Here is a 25,895-nt window from a genome sequence, read left to right as displayed (position 1 = left end):
TCACCCAACATCTCTAACTTTTTGGGGTTAGTGTATCTGTACAGTTACTGCCTGTGAGATCACACACACAAATGTTCCCTGAAGCATTGCTGCGCTGTTTCCACTTAGCATTTAAAAAAAGTTTTTCCCAATGACATCCAAGTGTCCTCTTTTCAGCTCGGTGCCTCAAGGCCTACTTGGTGATGAACGTGTCGAATGTCATGCGTAAAAGAAGGGAAGACCTGTGTGGCTGCGTATTTGTCCAACCAGCTGTCTTAACTCAAAAAAAGGGATCATAAAATTAGACCGTTGTTTTTGTTCTTGTGTGGTGGCAAAAAACAAAACAAGAATTGTTCCTTTGGCTAAATGTGGCGTGTCTTATTGTATGATAATGATGAAGATTTTTATATCTTACAAAATATTAAAGATTCAGTTGCTACAGTAAACTGTCTCTTGTATTCATGCTCATGCAATATATTTATGCGGGTTTGTGTACTTCCAAATAACAATATATAAATTAATCTTAACCCAACTAATGTCCTGGATGTCTCCTAGAGAGGGAGCAGTAGTTCGGGGTAACAATAAAAGTCCACAAAAGCATAATTACTCGAGGCTTTATATCGGACTTAAACAAATGCACCTCGTTTTGTTTGTTTTACATTTTTACAGCGATCTATGAACCCGATTTTACCTCACGCGTGACGTTTACGGAAGTGACGACGGAAATATGCGGAAGTAAACATTTGGCGCGACGGCACGACCGTACTGAACAGTGAAGTCAACAAAGATGGATTCTAGCCGCACAATTAAGTCCAGAGTTTGTACTGACTTCAAAATGCGGGGACTTATTCTCCGGCCGTATGTATCATTCAATTATTTTTAGTTTGGAATATTTTATTTTAGCTGGTATTCTTGCGGTTTTAGTTAGTCTTGTCGACGTCATTAATTCGCGTAACGAATCATCATCTATCGAGAATCTCGTTCGAATGGTTTTCAAACTTCATTTTGCTCTTTTTAATTGGTCACTTTCGCCAACTAAGTTTCAATAAATGGCTCAGCATCACATTCTTTTGTTGTCAGTATCGAACACTATTTGACAAACTTGTTCTTGACTTGACTAATAATGCTCATCTTTAATTGACACTTTCAGTTGTGATGGCAATTTGGCAGTTGCTGTTAATATTTTGCCTTTTCCTGTGGAAAAAATACAGAATAGCGACACATGTAGACTTAGGTACAAAGTGGGGGAAGAATGAACAAATGCATAAATACTGAATGTCTGTTGCACATTTAGTCAAAGGTGAATATTGATATGTTTCCGGGCTTATTTTAATGTTGTCTAAGTGAGGCCACCAAGTATCTGGTGGAGGTCCTGGAGTCTGTCAGTCCCACTGAGCTGGATGACATCATCGAAAGAGTGCTGGATGCTGTCGAGAAGCAACCATGTGAGTGTGTATGTTGGTGTTCGTGCTGGGCGATTCATATATGTAATCAAATTTATTTGTGATTTTGGTAATCAAAAAGTGTCTTCTAGCATGATCGAGCTATCGGTGGTGACGAACGCCGTGCAAGACTGCTCTCAATCCTGTGATGAAGCCATGTAAGAAACTAAGAGACCGCTGACCTGTAGAACAAGTCTTTTTTTTTGGTCATTTTTGAGGCCGCATTTCTCACAATTTGAACTGTTTGTCTTATTTCCAGGAGTAACGTTTTCAACATCATCGGTGCCTTCGATGTGCCCCGATACATTTACAATGCGGAGCAGAAGAAATTCGTTCCGTGAGTTAATGCCATTGTTTCACTCCGTTGTTGATGTTGAAATCCAAAATGAAAAAAGGACGATAATATCATGAATGGCTCTGCGTTGTGTTGTTTTCAGCATCGGTATGACCAACCATCAAGCTGCGGGCCTGTGCGGCATCGCAAGAGACAAAGCGGAACTTTTCCGTGAGCGCTACGCAATCTTATTGCAGGTCCGCTTTCCTACTCTTCAGGCTGTGCTCGTCGCCCTCTCCATGCGGTGCTTTTACTTTTGTTTGTTTTTCAGCGCACACGTCGACACGAGCTGTTCACCCCGCCTGTCATAGGAGCCACCGTCGTGCCCAATCAAAACAAATTTCAGGTATCCTCATCATCACTGTTGGGCCAAAACACTGTTGTTCATTGTGGTTCATTTCAGGGTACAGCTGTTACTACAGTGGACAGCTTTTCGTGGTATCACTTCATTTTTGGTTTTTAACCAATGGATTGTTCCCTAGTCTTCTGTTATTTTTGCAAATTATTCGCCGAGCTCATGTGTTGAAAATAGCACGAGATATATCACAAGGCCTGTAACTCCACATGTTGACTCTGCGTTCGCTTCGCAAATTGAATAAATTCTCCCCAACCCTTATGTCTTGTCCCCCCCCCGCCTCCCCCATACTGTCAGACGTTTAAAAAAAATGTTTTCAACTTATGTTCTCCAGCTGAAGACCATTGAAGCTTTGCTCGGCTCCACGTCCAAACTGGGGGGAGTGATCGTACTCGGCATGATCACGCAGCTAAAAGAGGTGAGGCAGGCGGACCATTTGCATTAGACTCCATTTGGAATCGTGAGATCATCTTGATGGTATATTTGCGTGTTCTTATCGAAAATGTTTTTTTTTTTTCTTCTTCTTTCTTTCAAAGGGGAAATTCTATCTGGAGGATCCAACTGGGACAGTAGAGCTCAATATGTCCAAAGCAATATCCTTTCTTTCAAGTCTTTTAATTAGTCTAGAAATCAAGTTGCTATTTGCCTTAATTCTGCTTGCACCAGTTTCATAACGGCCTTTACACCGAATACAGTTTCGTACTGGCTGAGGGTAAGACGAATGATTTTTATTGTGACAGCGACATCGCCAGCAATGGCGAACTGACCAATTGCGTAAATCCTCATCCAGCCGAAACATTTGAAGGAAAATGTATTCCAAAAGTCTTACCTGGAAAACTGAGAAAAACTTGTTCGTGTGTATGGAAATTTGGTGGATAGTACACAAAATAGGAACTTACCCATGCAGGCACACTCACCAAATGCAAAGTTTGCCTTTCGAAAGATGCGCAAAAAACAGGCATGTTAGTTCTTAGCAACCAAAAATAACATTTTGATTCGTCATTCATCATAACGTTAGCTCATGTGGCAATCTTTTGTTTCAATTTTGGGCTCCTGCAGTATTACACTTGTCCACCAGGTGGAGCTTCTCCTTCCAGTCTTAGCAAGCAGCGAAAATGTCCCACCGTTGACTGTTTACTGCAGGCATCCCTGAAGTTGCTACTGAAATGAGATTACGTTTTTTTTCTGTTGTTCATCTACCATGAATATGGCCCCTCTTGTCACATGTCATCAAGGCTCGTCGACGCCAACGTAGATTGAGCTCAATATTTTGACCTTGTGTCTTTCAGGCTGGTACGAGGACTCGGTGTTCCATGTCAATGGTTTTGGCACGCCGCCTGTAGAACCTTCATCAGCTACACGGTATAATTGATTAAACATGTACATAAATTTACGGAACCGCTTCATCCTCACAAGGGTCGCGGGAGGCGGGGTGCTGGAGCCTATCCCAGCTGCCTTCGGGTGGTAGGCGGGGGACACCCTGAACCGGTTGTTCAATGAGCCTGCCATGCATTTTTTTGGAATGTGGGAGGAAACCGGAGTACCCGGAGAAAATCCACGCAGGACAGCAAGCGTTTTTTTTTCTTCCACCCTTGTTGAAATAGAAATATATGAAATCTGCTGGTCGCACGTCAGTGTTGCGGTGAGAGCGCCGCGTGTCTTAACAATGCCGACGGGGCTCCCTTCTGCCGCCAGAGCGTACTTCGGCAATGTGAACTTTTTCGGCGGTCCGTCCACGACGTCGGTGAAGGCGTCGGCCAAGCTAAAGCAGCTGGAGGAGGAGAACGAGGACGCCATGTTTGTTTTGCTTTCCGACGTGTGGCTGGACAGCGTGGAAGTGATGGAGAAGCTCAACCTCATGTTCTCGGGTATGCCAGCTGCTCCGTTCTAATTAGTGACGAGAAGTGCACGAGCGTGTAACGTGGTAGCTTGTGAGCACCCCAATGTGCATTGAAATGAAGGCAAAAGTGGACCCCCCCCCAAAAAAAAACTTCAATTAAGTTTTCATTCTGTCATGAGCACGCTTTCTATGAGTGCTGGTCTTCTCATTCGAAAACACATGACAATTTTACTACTTTGACGACAACTCCTAATCCAACTGTACTCGACGAACAATTTATTGTTTAACTCTAAAGTATCATTCAAGATATTGTAACGTTGATAATCTACCATTTGAACATCGTGTCACCAGGCTACGCTGCGATGCCTCCCACCTGTTTCATCTTTTGTGGAAACTTCTCTTCTGTCCCGTATGGAAAAAATCACATCAAGTCACTTAAAGGCAAGCTTCGGGCAAACACTTCAGTCACGATCAAATGAGAAATCGGTGTTTCACTTTGTTTAATTCTCTTTTTAGAGTCGCTGAAGGCATTAGCTGACAGCATATGTGCACACCCGAATATACTCAACAAGTAAGTGTGTGTGCTAAGTACATTTAAAGACTTTTTTTTGCCATTGTTAACATTGCACTTAGTGCCTCACTGCCATTGTCCTCGTCTTGAACCTGCAGCAGCCGTTTTGTGTTCGTTCCCGGCCCCGAAGATCCAGGCCCGGGCACCATCCTGCCACGGTAACGCTCATATTGAAGAATAAATAAAAATCTCCATTTATGAAAGCGCTGGTTGATAAAGATAAATGTGTGGCTGCTGTTTTGAGCAACAAAGCAGCCAAAAAATTGCCAAGTGATTTATGTCTCCCACTCAGACCTCCGCTGGCGGATCACATCACCGAGGAGTTCAGACAGAGGGTTCCTTTCTCCGCGTTCACCACCAACCCGTGCAGGTAATTGTGCGGCATAACGTTAGCGTGAAGGCAAGGGAGCTGTAAGTTATATCACGCGTTTCATACACCAGGTAGCTTTGCCTCACAAAGTTACAAACAACATTTTCAAAGAATTTAAGACGTTGAAAACAAAAAACAACAACTTAATACATTTAAAAGTGAAATAAAAGGTGCTAAAATTGCTAAAGGAGCAAACCGCGCAAAAATATGATTTGAAGAAAATTGATTAGAGAAATATTCTCCAAGACTTGAATCCAATGAGGGGCAGGTGGGGCAAAGCATTTACATTGACTTCAGTTCTGTTGGCAGCTAAAATCATTTGCGTCTAGCTAGCATAACAGCTAAATGCTAACGCACGATATTAGCTTTGAACTCTTGACTCCGCTAATTGATCCGATTCTCAGAACGCTACCGTATTTATATTCCATGATCACTTCTTAATTCGGTGAGTTGTAGACCAGTAGCATTTTAAAGTCTATTCTCCAGCTTTAAGATGATTACACTGTGAGTATTGTTATATGCATTTGTTGCCACAATTACCGCAGCATTGTGCGAGTTTTGATAGCTTTGGCATTTTGTATCGTTGTTTTGTAAAGTGAACATTCAACTTTTTGGTTGGTTTGATGCTGTTCTCGTTCTTTCAGAATCCAATTCTGTAGCCAAGAGATCATAATCATCCGTGAGGACCTGGTCAACAAAATGTGCCGAAACTGCGTGAGGTTGCCAAACACCAATCTGGACATACCCAACCATGTGAGTGTCTTACAAAAAATATATATATACGGTATATTTTAAGTCTCACGTTGGCACTGATGACGCCGCTGCTGTTTTTGTCAGTTTGTCCGGAGCATCCTGTCGCAGGCTCACCTGGCCCCGCTGCCTCTCTCCGTCTCTCCTGTGTTTTGGGCTTACGACTACACCCTGCGTGTGTACCCCGTCCCCGACGTGGTGGTCTTTGCCGACAAGTACGACCCATTCAGCGTCACGCACTCCGACTGCCTTTGCGTCAACCCGGTATGGCAGCTTTGGCATTGTTTTGTGGCATCTGAGCGTGATTCATGGATTGTAGTAAAATGTCAACGTAATCGTGAAATGTGATTGATGAAAATTGCATTCATGACTTCACCAGGGCTCTTTTCCAAGAAGTGGTTTTGCATTCAAGGTGTACTATCCATCCAACAGAACATTTGAGGACAGGTAAGAACTGTTCAGTACATTTGTTTAAGAAAAATAATCCACACCAAGCTTGTAACATTACTGCTCTCTTTTGTTTCCACAGCAAACTTCAAGGACTTTGATGGGATTACATATATTTTTAATTGTACATGAAGTTATAAATATTTGTATTTTCGTAATCTTTTAAATAATAAAATGCAGTCTAAGTCATTTTCCAAAATAAAACCTTTATTAGCTGTACAATACCTCTTGAGTGTTCAATCAAAACCGAGCATTGTTTTTGGAAGTAAAATTATGCGATACCAAATGTGGCCAGGGAAAATGAAATTTAGTCCCACAAAACAAAAATCCTTTTCTGTTCCGTTTTCTCCAAAGAATGGTTTTGATCATGATAGGTCAATTTTCACATGTCCAAGTATCGAAAAGTAGGTGGCGTTTTCACCGCGTAGCACAGCGTCTTATTTCCTCTTGGCAGCCAGCAGGTTTGGAGCAGACACTTTGACTTTGCCAGGCATGTTTCTGGACAGATCGGCATCCTGCAGTACGAATAAACCAATCAATTCTGGCCATAAGAGTATTTATGTTGGGGGGGGGGGGGATTCGGTACCTTGACGCTGCGTAGCAAGTCCTTTTCTCTTACAGAAGTCTCCTTGGATTTCATGAAGCTCAAAAGTGCGGTGCGGGCGGCTGCAACGAACAAAAAGAGTAACACGCATTTTGGGCAATCGCGGTGTAGTGGTTCACATTGGTTTCATGCAATTGATGTTCATTCAACTCTCACACGTTCACACTGTGGCCAACTACTGATCAGAGCTTTTGAGCCATTTGTAGTGCGGCGTTTCACATAGCAACTTGGTGGTTCACATACTTAACTGTGGTCCCCCCCAAAATATTTACCTTTGCCTTTCTTTTGTGAGCCTGGTGTCAGTTTAACTTTGTGCCTGTTGGTGTGAAGGGGGGAAAAAAGCATGATCCTTCCCTTCCACGCTGCTTTATTTAACACAGTAAGTCGACCGGATCACGGCGGTACGCACTTGCAGTTGGTTAGTGCGGTGTAGGGGGCGCACACGGGCACCGCAAACAACAGCACGTCCTCGGGGTGAGGTTGGCCTGTCAGCGAAGTGAGAAGGTTCTCTGCTTCCTGGTGCGCGCACAAACACACACACACCGTCATAACATTGAACATACTGTAAGGAAATGATTCTGAAGTGCAGTGATTCCCTCTCGTAGTGTTCAGTGTGTGATTTGAGGTGAGGCTCTTACAACGAAAGTATAAAACCATCACGTCTCCAAATGCCATCTTCCAACCAATCACACAGCACTTAAGGATAAAACAGTGGATTTGTCCCCACCCACCAAAAATGTTCAGTTTGTACTTTGCTTTTGTTGGTACTTGGTGTAAAAAGTTTAAGCAGCACTGCAAGGTTTGTAGTCACCTCTGCCCCAGGGTTGTCTGCATCCACATTGTCCTCCTGAAAAACGACACGCACATCACCATGCGTTAGGAGCATAAATACCAGTGATGTGTTCCTCGAGCTGGTCCTTGGCCCCAAAAAACGACCATGTATAGTAAGGCGTTTTTTACCGAAAAAAAAAAGACCATGTATAGTAAGGCATTTTTGGCCGATAAAAAACGCCTTACTATACATGGTCTTTTTTTCGGTAAAAAACACCTTACTATACGTTGTCGTTTTTTCCAGCTAAAAACGCCTTACTAGACATGGTCGTTTTTTTCGTTGAAAAACGCCTTACTATCCATGGTCGTTTTTTTCCGGCTAAAAACGCCTTACTACACAAGGTCGTTTTTTTCGGCCAAAAACGCTTACTATACATGGTCGTTTTTTTCAGCTAAAAACGCCTTACTATACATAGTCGGGTTTTTTTCGGCAAAAAATGCCTTACTATACATGGTCATTTTTCTTTCGGCTAAAAACGCCTGACTATACATGGTCGGGGTTTTTTTCGGCCAAAAAACGCCTTATTGTAGATACATGGTCGGGTTTTTTCGGCAAAAAAGCCTTACTATACATGGTCGGGGTTTTTTTTGGCCAAAAAACGCCTTACTGTAGATACATGGTCGGGTTTTTTCGGCTAAAAATGCCTTACTCTACATGGTCGTTTTTTTCGGGTTAAAAACACCTTACTATACATGTTCGTTTTTTTTCGTTGAAAAACGCCTTACTACACATGGTCGTTTTTTTTGTCGGCCAAAAACGCTTACTATACATGGTCGTTTTTTTCAGCTAAAAACGCCTTTCTATACATGGTCGGGTTTTTTTCGGCTAAAAACGCCTTACTATACATGGTCTTTTTTTTCGGTAAAAAACACCTTACTATACATGGTCTTTTTTTGGGTAAAAAACACCTTACTATACATGGTCGTTTTTTTCCGGCTAAAAACGCCTTACTCTACATGGTCATTTTTTTCGGGTTAAAAACGCCTTACTGTACATGGTCGTTTTTTTGCGGCTAAAAACGCCTTACTATACATGTTAGTTATTTTTTCGTTGAAAAACGCCTCACTATCCATGGTCGTTTTTTTCCAGGTAAAAACGCCTTACTACACAGTCGCTCCTCGAATCACTTCAACAAAGTTCACTGGCAGCGAGATATCCCAAAATGGTGGAAATGCAACATTCATATAGCTTTTAGCCTGAGCACAGCGAATACTTTTTCATTGAAAAGCAAGGGGCTCGTACCAAATATAAATAAAATGTGTGATATTGCAAATGTCGAACTGGGAATGTGAGGGGGTGTGGCTGATACCTTGTCCTCTTGCTCCGCGGAAGTCGCCTCCTCGCCATCCGCGGCCATCTGCTCCGGTTTCGTGACGGGCGTCACCATCGTCTGGCGAGATTTGGGAGGGGGCTTCTGAGGAGGGGGCTTCCTCGGGGGCTCCTCTTTGCCCTTCCCCTTCTTGCCTTTCTTAGCTTTGTCTTTCTCGTCCTTGCTCGCACCGGCCGACTGTGAAGACCAGGAGAGCGTAGATGAGTGCCTTGTTCTGTTTGTGTTTGTTGGTGCGTACGTGCGGGGTACCCCAAGCAGCTGCATCATGAGCTCGCGGTCTTCTTCGTCCTGGTCCTTATACTTCTCCTTCATCTTTTTCAGCTTGTTCTGTTGGCAACACAGCAGGAATGATTGTTTTAATTGCAACGGTCCTCGCAGCTTCCGACCTAAGGAATTGTTCTCACGTCGCAATTTTTTTTATTAAAAGCGGCATCGAGGACAGCGACGTATTCAAATGTCTGCGTAGAAACCCAGCAGGACTTCAAATGGAATATCTGTACTTTTATTTTCCTTCATTTTGTTGTTGCTGAGTCTGAGGAAGCCCATTCACAAATCATACAAAGTGTTTGAGTTTAATTCCACTCGAAACACGCAGACGACTACGTAATTTGTGACGTACATCACACAATGTCATCTTTAATTTACCCGCCTGCATGAAAGGATGACTTTGAGGAGTGAAAACTTCATTCCTCTCAAGATTTGTCCTTCAGAAGATGGAGGAGGTTGCAAAATTGGCTGTTTTTCGGTTCTTTGACAGCTTTGTTTTCGAGCTGCAACTCATGGTTATTATAATCAACTAAGATGAACATTATTTTGTCACTAGAACATTAAATAGAGAAAAAACAATTTCCATCCCTTTATTCAAAAACGGGACAGTATTTCAAACTGGCAGTGCAGAATATACACAAACGTACTATGATTCAGTTTTTGGTTTGGCCTGTAATGTCAAAATTGGCAAAAATGTTGATCGTGGTTTTCAAAAATCAAAGTAGATGTTTGCAAATGTTTTATTTTGATTTTAGAGCACATTTGTTCGTTATTATTTCTTTGAAAATGCTTTTGTTTGAAGTTTACTGTATGATCAATATGATTGTCGATTAATTTGATCATCGATTAATTTACTCATCGTTGCAGCTCTGCTTCCGTTGAAGACTCATTTCTTTACTGTCACATATTGTGTTGAACAGCAAAAGCTCCATCTTGTCCTAGCAAAATCTCTCACCTTCTGGCCTCTCTTCAGCGGCAGCTGGGGCGGTCCGCTGCCACTTTTGGATCCCCGGTCCTCTTCCTGTTCAGCGGGCGCAAGCTCAGTCTTCTCTTCTGGTTCGCTCACTTCCTGTTTCTGCTTCTTCTTCTTCTCGTCGCTAAACAAGACACCAGAACTCTTTTTACCCAGAACTAAATTGTCGGGCCAAACCTTGGCCATATACTTTCTGAGAAGTGAAACACAAAATGTCTGCCAAACATGGCGCAAATATACTTTTCAAAGTATGAATGACTGCAAGATCCTATGAATCATACTATTCGTTTAAATAAAAGATCCCAAACTGGTTGTGGTGGTCCGGGATATGATACATGGGGGCATAAAAAAAGTTTTGTTTACCAGCACCCAAGGCTTGAAAAAAATAAAAATAAAATCACTGATTTATAGCACATTTCATATACGATGTAATGCAAAATGCTTGACCAAAAAAAAAAGCAATAACGAACAAAGTTAAAGAGATTTCAAAGTCAAGAAAAAAATAACTTACGGATATTACGAAAAGTGTGCAAGAACAAGATTTTTGAAAACGTGATTTTAAAATAAGGGAAGCAAACATTATTTATGACTTGGATTTAAAATATTTTTTTTTTAATCTTACCGTCTCTGCTTGGCAGTCATGTGCTTCCTTCCTTGCGTGTCGACGTCGGACTGGAGAGACAAGCGTCCATTTAATACGCCTGCGAGACGTCATTCAGGGAAAATACTGTCCAATGATGTGAACCTGAGAGGTGGCTTCTTTCTTGAAAGTGACGTTTTGAGAGCTCCTGGAATGAAGGGAAGGGGGGGCCAGGGAGTATGACGACTTATCCTGAAGCTCCGGAAAGGTAAGATGGACTTTACAGTGTTGGTTACCTGATGGGCTGCAGGTGAGTGAGGGTGATGGTGGTATCAGGGTAGCTCAACTCCTCACTGATCTCCTTCCCGCCGTCGTCGTCGTCTTCGCCATCGGAATCGCTGCGCTCCGACGTCGTTCCGTCCACATCCGCCATCTCTGCCGCATCTTTTCCATCGCAGTCACCGACATCGTGCTCTTCTTTCTTATCCTCCGCTCCGTCTTCGGCGCCGCTATCGTCGCCTAATAAGAGGTGCTTTGGCGTCAGATGATTGTTGGAACGGTGGAGGTGAAGGGTCAGCGCTTACCCGAGAGCTCCTCCCCTTCCTCCAACATCTCGGCCGTTCTGGACGCCATTTCCTCCACGTCCTCCTCCACTAACTTCACCTTGCGCTCGCCTCTGTGACGGAACACACTTTGCTCGTCTACCTTTAGATGGGGTTGTAGTCAGAGAGAGTATTTTAGAAACACCCCAATATTACATTTTCCTCACTTTCTGTTAAAGAATAAAATGTCGATCCATTTCACACAAAAAATACAAATAAAATAAATCCAATGGATTGGCCTGTCTGGAAACATGCAAACAAATCTTGAGTAGTAGCTTCATTCGATGGTGTTTACCTTAAAGAGGAATCCAAAGCCCATAATCAAGTAGGAAGGAGGCAGATAGTTTTTTTTCCCTGGGGAGGAAAAAAAAATAAAAAGCAGTGATCATTCAGTACCTGCTTTGCTGAGTAAAATAAGCCTTCTGAAAGTTGTCCTACCCCTGATCATGAAGCTGCCAGTGGTCAGGTACTCTCCTGTCGGCGCAGTCTTGGACACCTAAACATGATCAGCGGTGCTTGTAAACAAGAATGAAGTTGATTGTGTCAACTTGTTGTACTTTTTAAGACAATGTTTTGAGCTTTTCTCCTGTAGCAACTGACGTCATTAACATTCAAAAGCTAAAAGAAATTGTGACGTTCTCTCAATGAAGCATGCACTGTTTTTTTCTTTGTTTTTGTTTTTTTATTCAACTGGTTTTTGGCCAGGATTTGAATATCTGTCAATTATATATAAAAAAATAATAATTTAAGCTTTTTATTTCTTTTATTTTGAAAAATTCCACAGTATACTCTGGAATTATCCTTTGCCTGTTTTTCTTTTAAATTGTGAACATTTATTTTGAAGGCATCTTTGTTGACAAGAGTCAAAACAAAATCAGGGGTGTTGTCAGTGACTCACCTGATGATGGTGGACCCACCAAGCGCTGGTGACGATCTTGGCATCCCATGCAGCACTGTAGCATACTGACATGGTGCCCGCCTCGGTCAGCGTGCGAGGGGGGATGGGACTGCCTGGGAAGGCAAGGGAGGGGGGAAGAGGGGGTGGGTGGTGAGATGAAGTTGTCAAATATCAAGAAGCCAAATGCGAGTGGACAAACCTGCAGGGTTTTTGATGACACAGCTTGTGGCGCCATGGAGGTCTGCATGGACATAGATGTCACCTGGCAAAAAATAAAAATAAAAATAAAAAATAAAAAGCACAAGATGATGAATGACAGAAGCAGGCGCGGGAAAAGCCCGCCTATATTATTATTACCGGCCCGCAGGTAGCGCTTGACGATCATCTCATTCTGCTGCTGGTCTCGCCCGGCGATGACCAGGTAGTTCTCCGACGTGATGAACCACAAGAACTTCTCAAACCTACACAAAACGGGTGAGGACACGACTGAGAGGACACAAAGAATCACCCGGCGAGTGCTGCGAAGTGCCCACCCACCAGTAGACCTTCCTGGCCTTCTGAATGGTGGTCACCGTCTGGACCTCCTTCAAGGTTTGGTGGGTCTTTTTCTCTGCCGATTTCATGGCCTTCAACGAAGTTGAGAAAAGCATTTTGGATGGTCTCGTCCAAACGAGGTCGGTTAGAAGGCTGCTCTGACCTTGTCTGATGCTTGAATGGTCTTCTGTTCCTTCTTTTCAGCACTGCGCTTGCAGTCATAGTACCTAAAAACGGACGTTGTAGGCTTCAGTAACTGGGCTGAAACCCCAAATGCAATCTTAAGGAGATGTTGTGCGATTAATTTTTAAAAAAATATACATACATGTAAATTTAAAACGCTTCTTTAAAAACTGTATACCTCACTATAAGGCGCACCTAAAAGCATTTGATTTTCTCAAAGCCGATAATCCGATGCACCTTATATATATGGATCAATATTTTGATTACATGGACGTAGTCTTTTAAATATTCTGTAAAGTGCGCTGTTACAGCAGCCATGGTTGTGAAAGCTCAATATAAAGCCTGTATTCTCTAACGTAGCTCCATCTAGTGGATGCATAAAGCAACCGCAGTCATTATGGTAGCTTCTATTCTATGATAAGAATAATAATACATTTTATTTATAAGCACCTTTCAAGACACCCAAGGACACTTTACAATAACAAAAAAACACAAATGCGCCTTATAAAGCGGTACGCCCTATATATGAAAACCGTTTTAAAATAGGCCATTCATTGAAGGTGCGCCTTATAATCCGGAAATGACAGTATTGTATTGTAAGGAATGTGTAATATGGGCACAATATTCTCTTGCAATATTTTAACATCATTTGATGACAACTGTATTTTTAAAAAGTCAAAAATCAAACCAACCCTCAAAAATAAAATTTCAAAATGTATCACTGAATTCAAGTGTGAATCTCCTGTTGTGCGCTGCACTGTGATTGGCCAGTTAGCATTTTGGGGGGCGTGGCTTTGCAAAAGGTGACTTCTTACGTACTTTTTTGCATTGGCGTAGGCCGACAGGCTAAGATCCACATCCACCAGCATGGGCTTGTTCCTCTGCAGCTTCCTATTCTGACCTTTGTCTTTGTTTTTATTTCTCTTGCCCTTCTCTTGCAGGGCCTCCTTCAACTCTTCCTCCTCCCCCTGTTCCTCTTCAGTGATGTAAGGATTCCTAGAAGAAGGCGGGAAATGTGCGCAAGGAGCCATTTTGCTAAGTGTCTACCTGTTGGTCTCACTTTAAAAGCATGGTGATGTGGTTGGTCTGCAACTTGAGGTCCTTGATGGCGCACGCCACGGGGTCGCCGGCGGCCTGCGCCTCCTTGACCAGCACGCCGATCTCGGTCCAGTCAACCTGGTTGGCCAGGGCGCTGCGAATCACCTGCAGCGCCCTCTCCACCACGGCCAAGTTCATCTCCACCAGCTCGCCTTTCACTCGATCCACTTCCTGTCACGTGACCCACAAAAGAGTGCGACAGTAACGTCAATACAGAACTCTTCTTCTTGACCTCCTATGGGGAATATACTTGACCAATTTAATACATTTTCAGACCAAATAAAAAACTAGCAGGCGGTTTTCACTCAAAAAAAATCTAATATTTTATTGATGTATTTCTAATGGTTGTTACTGTTGTATTTTTAAAGTGCTGTCTGAAAAAGTCTGAGTTCAGAACATTATTTGCTAGCGTTTTTGTAAACCGGTAATTGAAATGTGATTTCAATAAGTGTCCACTAGAGGGCTCCAATTTCCGCCTCCATATGCATGCAGCAATATCTTCCACTTAGTTTTTTTTATTTTATTTTTTTTACTTTGCAGCAAGACTGCCTAGCCTCTGAAACAATAAGTGTGTGAAGTTAGTGATGCCTCTTTCATGTCGAACTAATTCAATAAGAATGGGTTTAAAAAACAAACAAAACATATTTGATGTATGGAGGCCGAATGAGACTGTTTTAAAAAGCTTAAAATGTGACACACGTGTACGACTTGGCCACATCAACCGTTCTTGAGTTGAGCTCTTTACCTGAACTTGATGCAAGGCCTCCAGCCTCTGCTCGTGGTCCCTCCGGACGTTCTCCAGCTTCTTCAGGGCCTGCTTCTCCTGCTGCAAAGCCTTCATGTCGATCTTCTGGCTCTCCATCTTGGAGAAGAACTCATCCACCGCCTGTCAAGACAACATTGCGACAAGGCATGAGCACTGGAGAAAAACAACAGACAGGACGCGGTCAATGTCTTTTATTTACCTTGTTGAAGGACTCAAACTCCAAGTAGGGAGTTTTTAAATGCTGGGCAAAGAGGAACGGGTGGAATTCATCGTATCTGTAATTGCAAAAGACTGTGAGTCGGTAATTCCGATAAATTACACTATCGTATTTTCAAGTCCAAGCTGTACTGTCATGCCAAATTCTGTGAGGAATTTATAACTAATCATGCATGCCAAGTAATTATTAGATTTTGTATATTTTTACAACAGTATTCAATCATTTTAATGGATGATAAGTCGTTGTTTTATCATATAAATGTATAATTATAATTATATTTATAAAAGATGACATACACAATACATACATTTTTATCACTGGTGAAGTACAAAAAATGTATATTTTATTGTATCATTACTATGAACCACATCTTTATGATAATAAATAATAATTGCCCTACGGTAACCCTGATTCAACGTGACACAACTAAACGATTGCGCACGTTCATCAATGGAGCTGACCATAGTTGCAGTATGTTTATCTTCCCCTCATCATGACGTGACTTAACAAGTGGACTCGATATCTATCATCTTATTTTTCTTGAAAATTGTGTTCTGAGACTAATAAAAGATTAACTATGAAAATATGAACAACGGCACCAGCAGCATATCCCAGTTAGCACGCCGCGTCATGACTTACGTGAGTAGCTCTTCGCTGGCTTTCCCAGGAGTTAAACTTGCTTTCTTTTCACTCTTTTGAATGATGAAGCCCTTCAATAAAACAATGATAATATTCTGATACATCCATAAGCAGACCAAAAAAGAAGAAGAAAAAAAACCCGACAAGACTATACTTGTCATACTTTGCCGCTAAAGTTCTCCGTTTTCTCCATGTACATCTCGGCCATTTGCAAGGCTTCCAGGATTTTAGGTGCAACTGAAACCGAAATGCAGAAAGTCACCATAAATCGCATCACCGCAGATGAATATAAGCTTGCGACCATACCTTGGGAAGCATCCACTTGATTGTCGACTTTCACCGAGCCAGACAATCCGGCTTCGATGAAACAGTGTTCTAAGAGAGTGGCTCCGTAGGCTGTGCGAGTTTAGAAAATCAACTTGAGCAAAATGATCACATGAAGAATGATCAAGAAGTGAAGTATCATTACGTACTAAGGTGAGGGTTCAGCACTCGTTTCACTTGCTCTCCATTCTGTGCTTGACTGATGATTTCAGTGAGTCTGCATCGAAGGAAATGGGTTTAAATAGAGAGAGAACAAAAAAAAAGTTGGGTTCATAAAAATCCACAGTAAAAACACAGTCGATGACACCGAGTGGGCCATGGGCTCAACAAGCTACCGTTGTAACGTGATGAGTGGTTCTGGAGGTCTGGCGCTTTCCACGGGATAGCGCTCCCGCACGGCGATCTTGACGTCTTCCGCTTCGGCGTTGCGAAAGCGCAGCAGGTTGAGGATGGTGTATTCGTGGTCGGCGAGAATGATGTTACCCTGCAGAGCGGATGGAAACACATAGCACGCATGTTTACATCGAGCATATCGAGATAAGTGTGCTTGACCATTTTGCTAGTATCGGGAGCAAGATCCCGGGCCCCGTTGAATGATGTGGTTTTCGTATGCCCCACACACCTGCTCTGATAACTGACACTAAATATCGCATTTTTTTAGGGGTGGGGGTTATTAAACCTTAACGGTGATCTTTGACTCATAGCGTGTTCTCACCCGGTCATAGAGTTCGACAATGAGGTGGTAGGCGGCCTCTTCCGAGCCAAACTGGAGGTCAACGATTCTGTCCATGCCGAGCTGCTTCACATGAGTCAGCCGTCGCGTCTTCAGGTGCTTACGACACTATAATATATACCACACGCATAATAACTAGTGCGTATAGGATCATTCGACATATCAAGGATCGTGACAGTCCGGGAACAATAACAACAATGACGATGCTATTTCAAATAACATGGGCTAAAAGAGGAGCTTACTTTCATGGCAAAGCCTGATGGCATCATATTCTTGGGCCATTCGAAGTCTGTGGAATGAATCCGAATTCCGGATTCAAGCAGGAGAACCGCTTTGCTGTCAGGCCTTTATCAACAAAGTTACAACGGTGATATTTAACATCAGCTACACCTGCACCTACATCCAATGACATCCATCCATCGAGAGCGATTGGTTACCATTCTTAGTGGAAATAAATGTGGGAGGAAGCGAGACAAAATCCATGCAAGAATGGGGAGCCCCTCCGAAAAACCCCAACCAAACCCGTAACATTCGAAACGCACTCATGAACTTGTCGCAAGCAGATGCTAACGTAAATAGCACATAGCTCAAAGTATGATGGCTCATCACTGGCATGAAAATGACCAGAGAAGCTTGACAAAAAACAAAACATTGAAGACATGTCCAATGTAAATTACTTGTGTTACTTTATTTTAGTTGTTCAGTGGGACATTGACTTATGAGTTTAATTAGATCCATGACTAAGCTTTTAACTCAAATGACCCATGCCATATCAATTAGGGTAAATTATTTTGCGATTTTTTTTCACGGTCCTCTTCCCATTATTTTTTTCAAACGCAAGCAATAAATTAATCTCTATCAGAATTTCTTTTTTAAATCCCATTTTTGATACATATTTTTTGTGGGTGTTATAGGTTAGTCTTACCCTAAAATAAAGGAAAATGAACCATGAGGCCACTTGTAAGTCAATGTACCATTGAATTACCCATACATTGTATGCTTTTTAAATTCAAAAGAACATTAACAATTTAAAATTGTGACCGAAGTCACTTGCGGTATCGTTGACAAACACATGTTGAGAGTGATGGCAGAATTTTCACCCTGGGATGAATTGATTAAGATTTGTAGTTGTATAGGTGTAGTTATAAATGTATGTCGCAGTGCAGTGCAACAGTATTAATATGTTTCTAAAGAAAGAAAAATGATTTAGGTCATCATTGACATCATAGCTTTTCATTCTTTGTTGACGTCACTCAATTCTGGGGAGATAGAGTACAGAAGTAAACTTTATACACGACTCAAGAGATGAGTGCATTCAGAAGGCGCTGCTTACTTTTGTAGCCGGATGAGGTACGTCTTGTTGTCTATGTCGTACACGTTGTTCACCCTCATGCCCATGTAGCTGTCACACACACACGCCAAAAAAAAAGTAAAGAGTGAAATAAACGGCACGTAAGCGAATGTAAACACATTAGCAATTCGGCTAGCAGACCCCGGATCAGGCTTTAATGAACGTCACCTACTTAGCATTTATCTCGGCAATAGAAGCCCTAATGTCCGCCGTTGTAAACCTTGTTTTCATGATGACTTAAAACGTTTTACAAAATGAAAAACGGCGTTAATGTTAAGTCAGGCTTGTGCCACACTATCGTAGCACGCCGTAGACAGTGCGCATGCGCACGGTTTGCGCCTCTAGTCAAACATTTAACACGCATGCGCAGATTATGAGACTTTCGAATCAGTCAACACGGATGGACATAAAGCGCTTTGGTTGGATAAATTTATTAGAATACATTTCGCTTTAAACATTATAATGATATTGTGGTGTATTTGTGTATATGCAACAGATACAGTATGACGTAAGGTTTTTTTAATGAAAGAATGGCACACACATTGACATTTCACATTCTAAATCACGAACAAAAGTACATGACAGCAATTTTATAGAACATAAAAAAATATTCATAAAAAAGGGCTTTATAAAATTAAGTCTATCCAACAGTGAGAAAGGTTTACAGGAGTAAGTGAAGTTATGCTTGAAGATTTATTTCCAATGATTATTACAGGGTGGGCAATTTGCGGCCCTTGCACCCCATGACTTTACTCTCAGTGGTCCCCTTGATTAATTCCCATCCATTTTCCGATCCGCTTTATCCTCACAAGAGTCGCAGGGGTTGCTGGAGTCTATCCCATTTGTCTTCAAGCAATAGGCGGGAGACACCTCGAACCAGTTGCCAGACACTCGCAGGGCACACATACAGACGAACAACCAACCGTGCTCACACTCACACCTAGGGACAATTTAGAGTGTTCAATCAGCCTGCCATGCATGATTTTGGAATGTGGGAGGAAATCGAAGTACCCAGAGAAAATCCACGCATGTTGGATGCGATCAAGAAACCTTGCTCTGATGCATGGGGTCTATTTTTTTATTGTTCAGACCATTTCTTTCTGAAGGCTGGATCTTTTATACATAATTTGGGAGATGAATTATGAAATATATTAAAAGGAAGTATCTTGTATATATGATTTTATGTGGCCACACATACTGATGTAAAATTGTGGCCCCATCCATCATTTTAATTGCCCATCCCTGGATTAGGTAGTAGCAAATGTTACAAATTACAGTCAACAAACGATTTTCATTGAGCCACGCACATATTATTTCATGGGCCAGAATTAGCCACATTACTACGGAAGCCGACGTGCAGCAGTAATGTCTCAACAGTCCACGAATGGATAGAACGATAGCGACAGCGACGATTCACTAGCGCGCCTCTCATTCGCTGACATTCGTAAAGCATCAAACTCATGCTCCACTCTTCGGAAATCCGTGTGCACTCATGATGCACTACTCCAACTGGCTCATTGGCGTTAAAAACAGGGCAAACCTTCGGAATGCGTGCAAGACGGCGGCGAACAGCGACTGGAGCAACCGGAGCCAGGAGGCTGGTGACAAGGCAGGGGAGCTAGCGGTCACCGCCCACCTCTGGAAAAAAGGTAAGAAAGAACGATTCTCCGTCAAATAATAAGAACAATGGATTCTTTTGGTAAGGATGACGACCGTTTCCCGCCGTGTGTAAGCCACAATCTTGCACACCGTCGCGTTTCCTCTCCAGGGTTGAAGACTTTCCAGCCGTTTGCCGGCTGGGTCAAGAGGGGAGGGTGAAGGCGTGCTCCGTTGCCAGGGTGACGGTCAAGCTAGCAGCCCGGCCAAGTCAGGCTAGGCTAACGACACCCCAAGACGCTTTTTTAAAATGCAAATTACACTCAAGATTGTAATTGTAACGCGTTGCAGTCATTTAATGCCCGTTCGAAACATGAACGAAGCAAAGAAATGCATCGTAAGTAGAATTTTTGGCTATTACTACTACAAATCGCCCGTGCGTGTCTGTCATTAGCTTCAATCCAATTGCTTCAATGCAAGTGTGCTATTGTTATTTGAAGCACAATAATGTTTTTTTTAATATGATGCTTTTTTAAAGTATTCTTTTAACATGTATTTATATTAATTATTTTACAACTACACTGACTCATAGTGAGAGCATTTTCAAATGTAGTATTCTTCACTTTGAAAAATTATTTCAAGTTACTGATATATATGTATTACTTCAACAATTCCTACTAATGGTCATGATAATTTATTAATTTTCCCAAACTGTTATCCTAACTAGGTTCAATATTAGATTTATTCGTGTGGCTAAAAATAAGTTTTTCTTATGAATACATTTTTTAGTTACTGCTATTGAGTCTTTCTTTTTTGTATTTTAACATTCAAATACATCAATTTGTCCATTTTCTACATCATTGGCCAGTTACAAGCAAACGCCACACAGGAAGGCCGCAGCGTTGAATCAAAGTGTTTTTCATGAATTAAGATAAAAAAAATACGGCAATAAAATAATATTAATGAATGGAAAAAAAATTAAACTAAAATATCGGCCTTTAGAAACACTCCTGTGGCACCTCTGCCTTTAGACTTACCGGTAACTGCCACAGTCCTTTTTGTTGACAGCCTACTATTCTGTGATTTTATTTTTCCATTGTTGGCAAAAGAATCTTCCCTGCCATGGCAATGCACATACGATAAAACACTTGAATGTTTTCCTAGGCTACAAAATAATCAAGAAGATTGGTGAGGGCTCATTCTCCGTGGTGGTCAAAACTCAGAGTCTGAAGGATGGAAAGATGTACGCGTGCAAGACTATGAAGCAGACCATTAACAGGTGAGCGGACAAGATCGTCTTGAGTATGCCAGATGTATGTGGCACAGGGGCTGGGGGGGGGCATACAAGGGTTAATTATTATATTTTCTGAGCATTTGGAAGTAAATCTTGTGTTCTGTCTCATACAGTGTGGAACAGGCCAACAACCTGCGGGAGGTTCAAGCCATGAGGAGGCTTAGCCCACATGCAAATATTATCCACCTGCACGAACTGATTTTGTGAGATCTTTCAACCTCTTCTATTTGGTCACCAATTCATCTTATTACACTGGAACCTCCAAAGTCCAAAGCTCCAGAATTGTTACAATTTAGAGTTGAAGCTAAATGCTCTTTGAGAAAACCTCATCAACCCATCGTCATGCGTGACGTCGTCAAATCTTGTGAGACGTCAACTCCATGAGCATCTCAAGCACTCGTTCTCCAACCTTTTACACCAAATACACCCCACCAAAATTTTTAGCTCTTCGATGGCCACTATCACAAAGATCGACATTAAAATATAGTAGCATAGCAGTCCTAGGTGTTCACCAAAAGCGACACAATTGACTGACTGGCGATGGCAACCCCTGACGTGACAAGCAGAACGTTCCCACAATAAAACCTTTTGCTCTTTCACGGCACACTTATTTAAACTTTATTATACTTATTAGTTTCCTTCAATGGGAAATTCAACTCATGCTCCCAAGTGTTGCACTATTTCAGCTGAGGGGGTGGAGTTTGATGCCGTGACAGCAGCCAGCAGGCATCTCTCCAACAAGTAGTTTCCACTGTTATTATTATTTTTTAAAACCTTTTTTGTTCATAGTGGGACTCAAACGTGCAACGCCACACTGATTAGTAATCGCTGTACTCCACAACAACTATATCGTGTCTGTAGGCCTTATCAAAGAGTGTAGTTTTGTCTTAGCTCATTTTATGGAACTTAATAATTAACTCGACATGAGATATATTGGAGAAAATAATAACAGCTTAGAAGTCAGGGAAGAAATGGAGTTTAATTTTGGATATTCCACTCTATCTGAATTGCAATGTACGGGCTGAGCTCTTATTTTCCTTTTCACCATTTCAGTGACAAGGAAACAGGCACCGTGTCTCTGATCTGCGAGCTGATGGAGATGAACATATATGAGTTTATTAAAGGTGGGAGGGAGGCGACTGAACCAAGCAAATAACAAAAAAGGACTTTTTCCAAGTTGATGTCTGAATGATGTTTTGTTGCCTCGCAGAGAGACAGACACCGCCGTCTGATCACACAGTCAAACACTACATGTACCAGCTGTGCAAATCACTGGACCACATGCACAGGTAACGACAAGAACATATGTAAGAGTGAACGCTGGCGCGTTTTGGCTGCCGCTGCTCAACCCGTATTGTTTTGTGTTTTTTGTTATTGCAAAGTGTCCTTGGGTGTCTTGAAAGGCGCTTATAAATAAAATGTATTATTATTATTATTATTACGTCATAGTCCGGCGACTCCCGAAGTGCACCACTGAGTGTGTACCACAATTAGTGGTACGCGGACTCCCTCTAGTGGTACACAAAAGGATCACTGCCTGAAGTGCCGAAAGAGCAGTTGTTTTAACTTTCGAGTTCAATACATTTCCATTTCAGATCTGTATATGTTGAAACATTTATTTAACTTCTATTTGCCATACATTTCAGTAAATGCTAATATAAAAAAATAAGGGAACAAGAACATAACAGGACATGATGTACAATGCCTAAAAATGTTTCAGTTGCCCTAGGTGAACAATATTTATAATTTTATTTAAATGGTTTCATAACTTTAATATTGTTAGCCAAGATTTTTTTTAGAAAAAAAATTTACAAAAAAGAAAAAAATAGTGCATTCCTCTTCGTTAAGATTATACATATTTAATTCCATTCATGTCCCCCCACACCCTCAAAAAGCTTTAGATGTTGAATGTTGTGTTTAATGCGTCCCGTTAAAAAATAAACAAATTTGTGTTGTCACCATTAGCACCACTAAAACGGTTTCTAACTTCTCTTTGCAGCTGCGGGATCTTCCACAGAGACGTGAAGCCGGAAAACATTCTCATCAGAGTGAGATTGAATGAATCCCTGTATCAATCAAAACTAAATATCAATTTTCATAATTCTATCTACTATTTGTATGTACCATTTTCTAGCAAAACGTTCTCAAGCTGGGCGACTTTGGCTCATGCAGGAGCGTGCACTCCAAGCCGCCGCACACAGAATACATCTCCACGCGCTGGTACCGTGCCCCTGAGTGCCTCCTGACTGACGGCTACTACAGCCTGAAGATGGACATCTGGAGTGCCGGATGTGTCTTCTTTGAGATTATGAGGTAACACAACAGCGGTCTGGGGAAATTTAATTTGGTCAATCCGCCTTCGATCTTCCTCAGGGTCCATCCCGGTCGGTTGAAGCAGTTCACAGAATTCTACACAGTCTTCATGTGTTGCTCCACTATTTCTATTCAAATATCCGTTGCCCAAAGCGTTCTAAAATTGCACCCGTCAGTGCCAATTGTTACAATATCAATGGCATTTTGCATTTTATCGCTAGCCTTAAGCTATTTTTCTGAAGTGCTTTTCGAAGCTTTTCTTGAATTTTGGTATTGCAAAAAAAATAAAAGCCCAAGAAAAAAATGTACAGAATCCTTTAATGCTCACTAAAATTCACACTCCATTTCAAAGATCATTGCATGTGGCTAAAGATGTCAATCAGTTCACGAGGTACCTTGTGTTTCAGCTTGAATCCTCTCTTCCCCGGTGCCAACGAGCTGGACCAGATTGCCAAAATCCACGACGTACTGGGCACACCTGAGCAATGCATCCTGCGCAAATTCAAGCAGTAGGTTGTCACGCTCGAGCGAATGTCTCTCTGACATCACCCGAAAACCATTGATTTTATCATGATGCTGGTTCTGTGGCGTGATCACAGACAAAAACAACAAAACAAAGAAAAGGCAAACTTGACCGGCGGTTTGTAAGCAGTCATGTTGCATTCAGGTCTCGAGCGATGCACTTCAACTTCCCCGCAAAGAAGGGTAGCGGGATCTCGCGCCTGCTGCCCAACTGCGCCGCTCCTGCCGTGTCTCTGCTCTACCAGATGCTGGCTTACGACGCGGATGAACGCATCACGGCCGCCAGCGCCTTGAGGCACACCTACTTTCGGGAGATACGGTAAGCACACAGCCATGACAGCACCCAACAATCAGGACAGAATGTCACGCTTTCCACGATGAGATACGGAAACACTCCTTGAAATGATTTCGCATTTTACTCTTAATGATGGTTCAAAAATAATAAATAATGTTCAAATATAACATTTTACTTGTAGGTATATATTTTTTAATTCTGATACAAACTGTATATAATATCAATATTTTAATTGAACAATATCAACAATTTTCCAAGTTCATATTTCTGATTTGCAAAAAATAATTTGTGTCCATGTTTAATGTCAGGTTGGCAGAGAAAAAATGTGAGCGCAATCCAGGAGCAGGTGGGCCGTTTGAAGCCATGGAAAAAAAATCACCGCACATCACTTCAGACCTCCTGTGGCGACCCTCCCGACTTTGCAAACAAATGAGAGGGAGGCACAACAGACCCACCCCTTTAATTCCTGTAAGTACATACAAGAGACATGATGCTTTGGGTCACAATCGAAAAGACTTCTCGGGTTTCTTCTAAATCCAAAAATTACAGCACAATACAATACACACCATATTTCTTGTCTTGCTGCGTTCCCGTTGTTCTTCAGCATCACTGAGCTAGCTGGCTCCTGTCCTCTCATCGGAATGTATTCTTTATCCTCTACCTCTCTGAACACACACATGTTGGAGTAGTGCACGAGTCAGAATGAATTTCCCAAAACACCTCTATTGTGTCTGTGTATCAAACTGCCCCCTGGTGGCCAAGGCATGCACTCCAATACCCCGTGGATTAGAATGATGCACAAACTGTTTTACACGTCATGGTGAGCAATATATATTTCTAGCTTGCACTTCTACCCCACTCCAGCACAACAGTAAGCACATCGCTGAGCCCCTCAGTCGACGCAACGCCAGCCATTACGAGCTACCCAAACTCAAACTGGCTGCCCCTGGGCCACAACGCTCCTTCCCAGGCTCCACGCCACCCATCTTCGCACTCACACACCGGGGAACTCTGCCAGCCATCTCGGCAAAGAAGTGCCAGTCACACTTAGCTAAGGTAGTTACACTCATTTTCAGGTAGGAAGTAACTAAGTCAAAATATTAAATATATTTCAGCCTCTATTGTTTTACTTGAATACTGTGTATAGGGTTTGAATTTGTAAAAGTACATTGGAACTCTGCGACTGTTAGCGAAGATCCGTCAGTAATCAATAGCCGATAGAAACCACAAGGTGGCGACAAAGCTCAGGCTGGCAAAATTAACAATACATTTTGTTAATTTTATACTGTACTTTTTTTCTACTACTTTTGCCACATTTACCTGAATGTCCTTTTTGGTTTCATGCTGGTGTGTCCACACAGGCCAATAATGAGTCACAGTCGGGGAGCTTGAAGACCTGCTTGATGCCACCCCTGGACAGGAAACATGGAGGCTACTGACACACACAACCAACCAAATGGAATAAAGCTACTAAACCAGTGCCATTATGTGCGATGATGTGCCCCAACAGTAGTTTAAGTTGTACAGAGAAAAATGGGGCAATAAACCAATTACTGTGATTTAGTAGACACACACACACACTTCATATTTAGCACAATTAGATTTAGAATGTACAGTAGCTTGCCAGGCACCTTGATAACCTCTCATTGGAATCATGACTCTGCAATTTACTGTTGTAAATGTGATGTAAAACCCAATTAAAAATGTCAGGTATTGTTTAAAAAGTTGTTTGTGAACTATTAAAGAAACTAAACCTTGTGTGAATTTAGTTACAGGTGTATTCATACAGAAAAGAAAAAAATATATATTAATGACAAAATTGATTTGAACAAATATATAACATTGGAAAAAAAAGT

At 41.9% G+C, this 25,895-nt stretch overlaps 3 protein-coding genes and 1 long non-coding RNA gene across 6 annotated transcripts; 2 read left to right on the top strand and 2 right to left on the bottom strand.

The window, feature by feature from the left end:
- Positions 1–699: 699 nt before the first annotated feature.
- pole2 (polymerase (DNA directed), epsilon 2) lies at positions 700–6,277 on the top strand. Its single transcript, XM_052086300.1, has 19 exons — positions 700–837; positions 1,324–1,424; positions 1,504–1,579; positions 1,681–1,758; positions 1,859–1,952; positions 2,027–2,101; positions 2,445–2,528; positions 2,647–2,703; positions 2,774–2,822; positions 3,400–3,472; positions 3,806–3,978; positions 4,302–4,391; positions 4,467–4,521; positions 4,620–4,679; positions 4,814–4,891; positions 5,536–5,644; positions 5,729–5,905; positions 6,021–6,088; positions 6,171–6,277. The coding sequence occupies exons 1-19, from the start codon at positions 767–769 to the stop codon at positions 6,187–6,189; spliced, it is 1,587 nt and encodes a 528-aa protein (XP_051942260.1). The 5' UTR covers positions 700–766; the 3' UTR covers positions 6,190–6,277.
- On the bottom strand, positions 6,275–18,370 carry LOC127614851 (ribosome quality control complex subunit NEMF-like). Its single transcript, XM_052086276.1, has 32 exons — positions 18,192–18,370; positions 18,002–18,070; positions 16,911–17,013; positions 16,651–16,776; positions 16,271–16,419; positions 16,085–16,152; positions 15,918–16,007; positions 15,775–15,848; positions 15,612–15,682; positions 14,955–15,030; positions 14,735–14,875; positions 13,952–14,160; positions 13,711–13,887; positions 12,872–12,935; positions 12,712–12,800; positions 12,532–12,635; positions 12,374–12,436; positions 12,175–12,287; positions 11,715–11,772; positions 11,572–11,630; positions 11,259–11,379; positions 10,971–11,193; positions 10,840–10,882; positions 10,717–10,766; positions 10,077–10,218; positions 9,104–9,181; positions 8,834–9,031; positions 7,504–7,539; positions 7,102–7,208; positions 6,965–7,008; positions 6,675–6,754; positions 6,275–6,603 (listed from the first exon to the last, which is right to left on the bottom strand). Exons 1-32 carry the CDS (start codon positions 18,248–18,250, stop codon positions 6,526–6,528), a joined length of 3,162 nt encoding a protein of 1,053 aa, XP_051942236.1. The 5' UTR covers positions 18,251–18,370; the 3' UTR covers positions 6,275–6,525.
- On the top strand, positions 17,891–25,797 carry LOC127614865 (MAPK/MAK/MRK overlapping kinase-like). Of its 3 annotated transcripts, XM_052086305.1 has the most exons (13): positions 17,891–18,018; positions 19,553–19,668; positions 20,780–20,894; positions 21,023–21,112; positions 21,963–22,033; positions 22,120–22,198; positions 22,909–22,957; positions 23,044–23,222; positions 23,630–23,731; positions 23,890–24,063; positions 24,348–24,507; positions 24,904–25,095; positions 25,401–25,797. In XM_052086305.1, the coding sequence occupies exons 1-13, from the start codon at positions 18,014–18,016 to the stop codon at positions 25,476–25,478; spliced, it is 1,410 nt and encodes a 469-aa protein (XP_051942265.1). In that variant the 5' UTR covers positions 17,891–18,013; the 3' UTR covers positions 25,479–25,797. The 3 variants fall into 3 exon arrangements, with proteins under 3 accessions (XP_051942265.1, XP_051942264.1, XP_051942266.1); XM_052086304.1 differs by lacking the exon at positions 17,891–18,018 and having other exon boundaries at positions 19,512–19,668; XM_052086306.1 differs by lacking the exons at positions 17,891–18,018; positions 19,553–19,668 and adding an exon at positions 19,763–20,012.
- Positions 19,214–23,717, bottom strand: LOC127614905 (uncharacterized). Its single transcript, XR_007966739.1, has 2 exons — positions 23,618–23,717; positions 19,214–19,657 (listed from the first exon to the last, which is right to left on the bottom strand). It is a non-coding gene; the product is annotated as an uncharacterized LOC127614905 (long non-coding RNA).
- Positions 25,798–25,895: the final 98 nt, after the last annotated feature.

The sequence above is a fragment of the Hippocampus zosterae genome, chromosome 14 (assembly GCF_025434085.1).
Source record: "Hippocampus zosterae strain Florida chromosome 14, ASM2543408v3, whole genome shotgun sequence".
In the NCBI taxonomy this organism is placed as follows: Eukaryota; Metazoa; Chordata; class Actinopteri; order Syngnathiformes; family Syngnathidae; genus Hippocampus; species Hippocampus zosterae.
The sequence above is the reverse complement of the archived record's forward strand: the minus strand, read 5'-3'. Positions and strand labels throughout refer to the sequence as shown.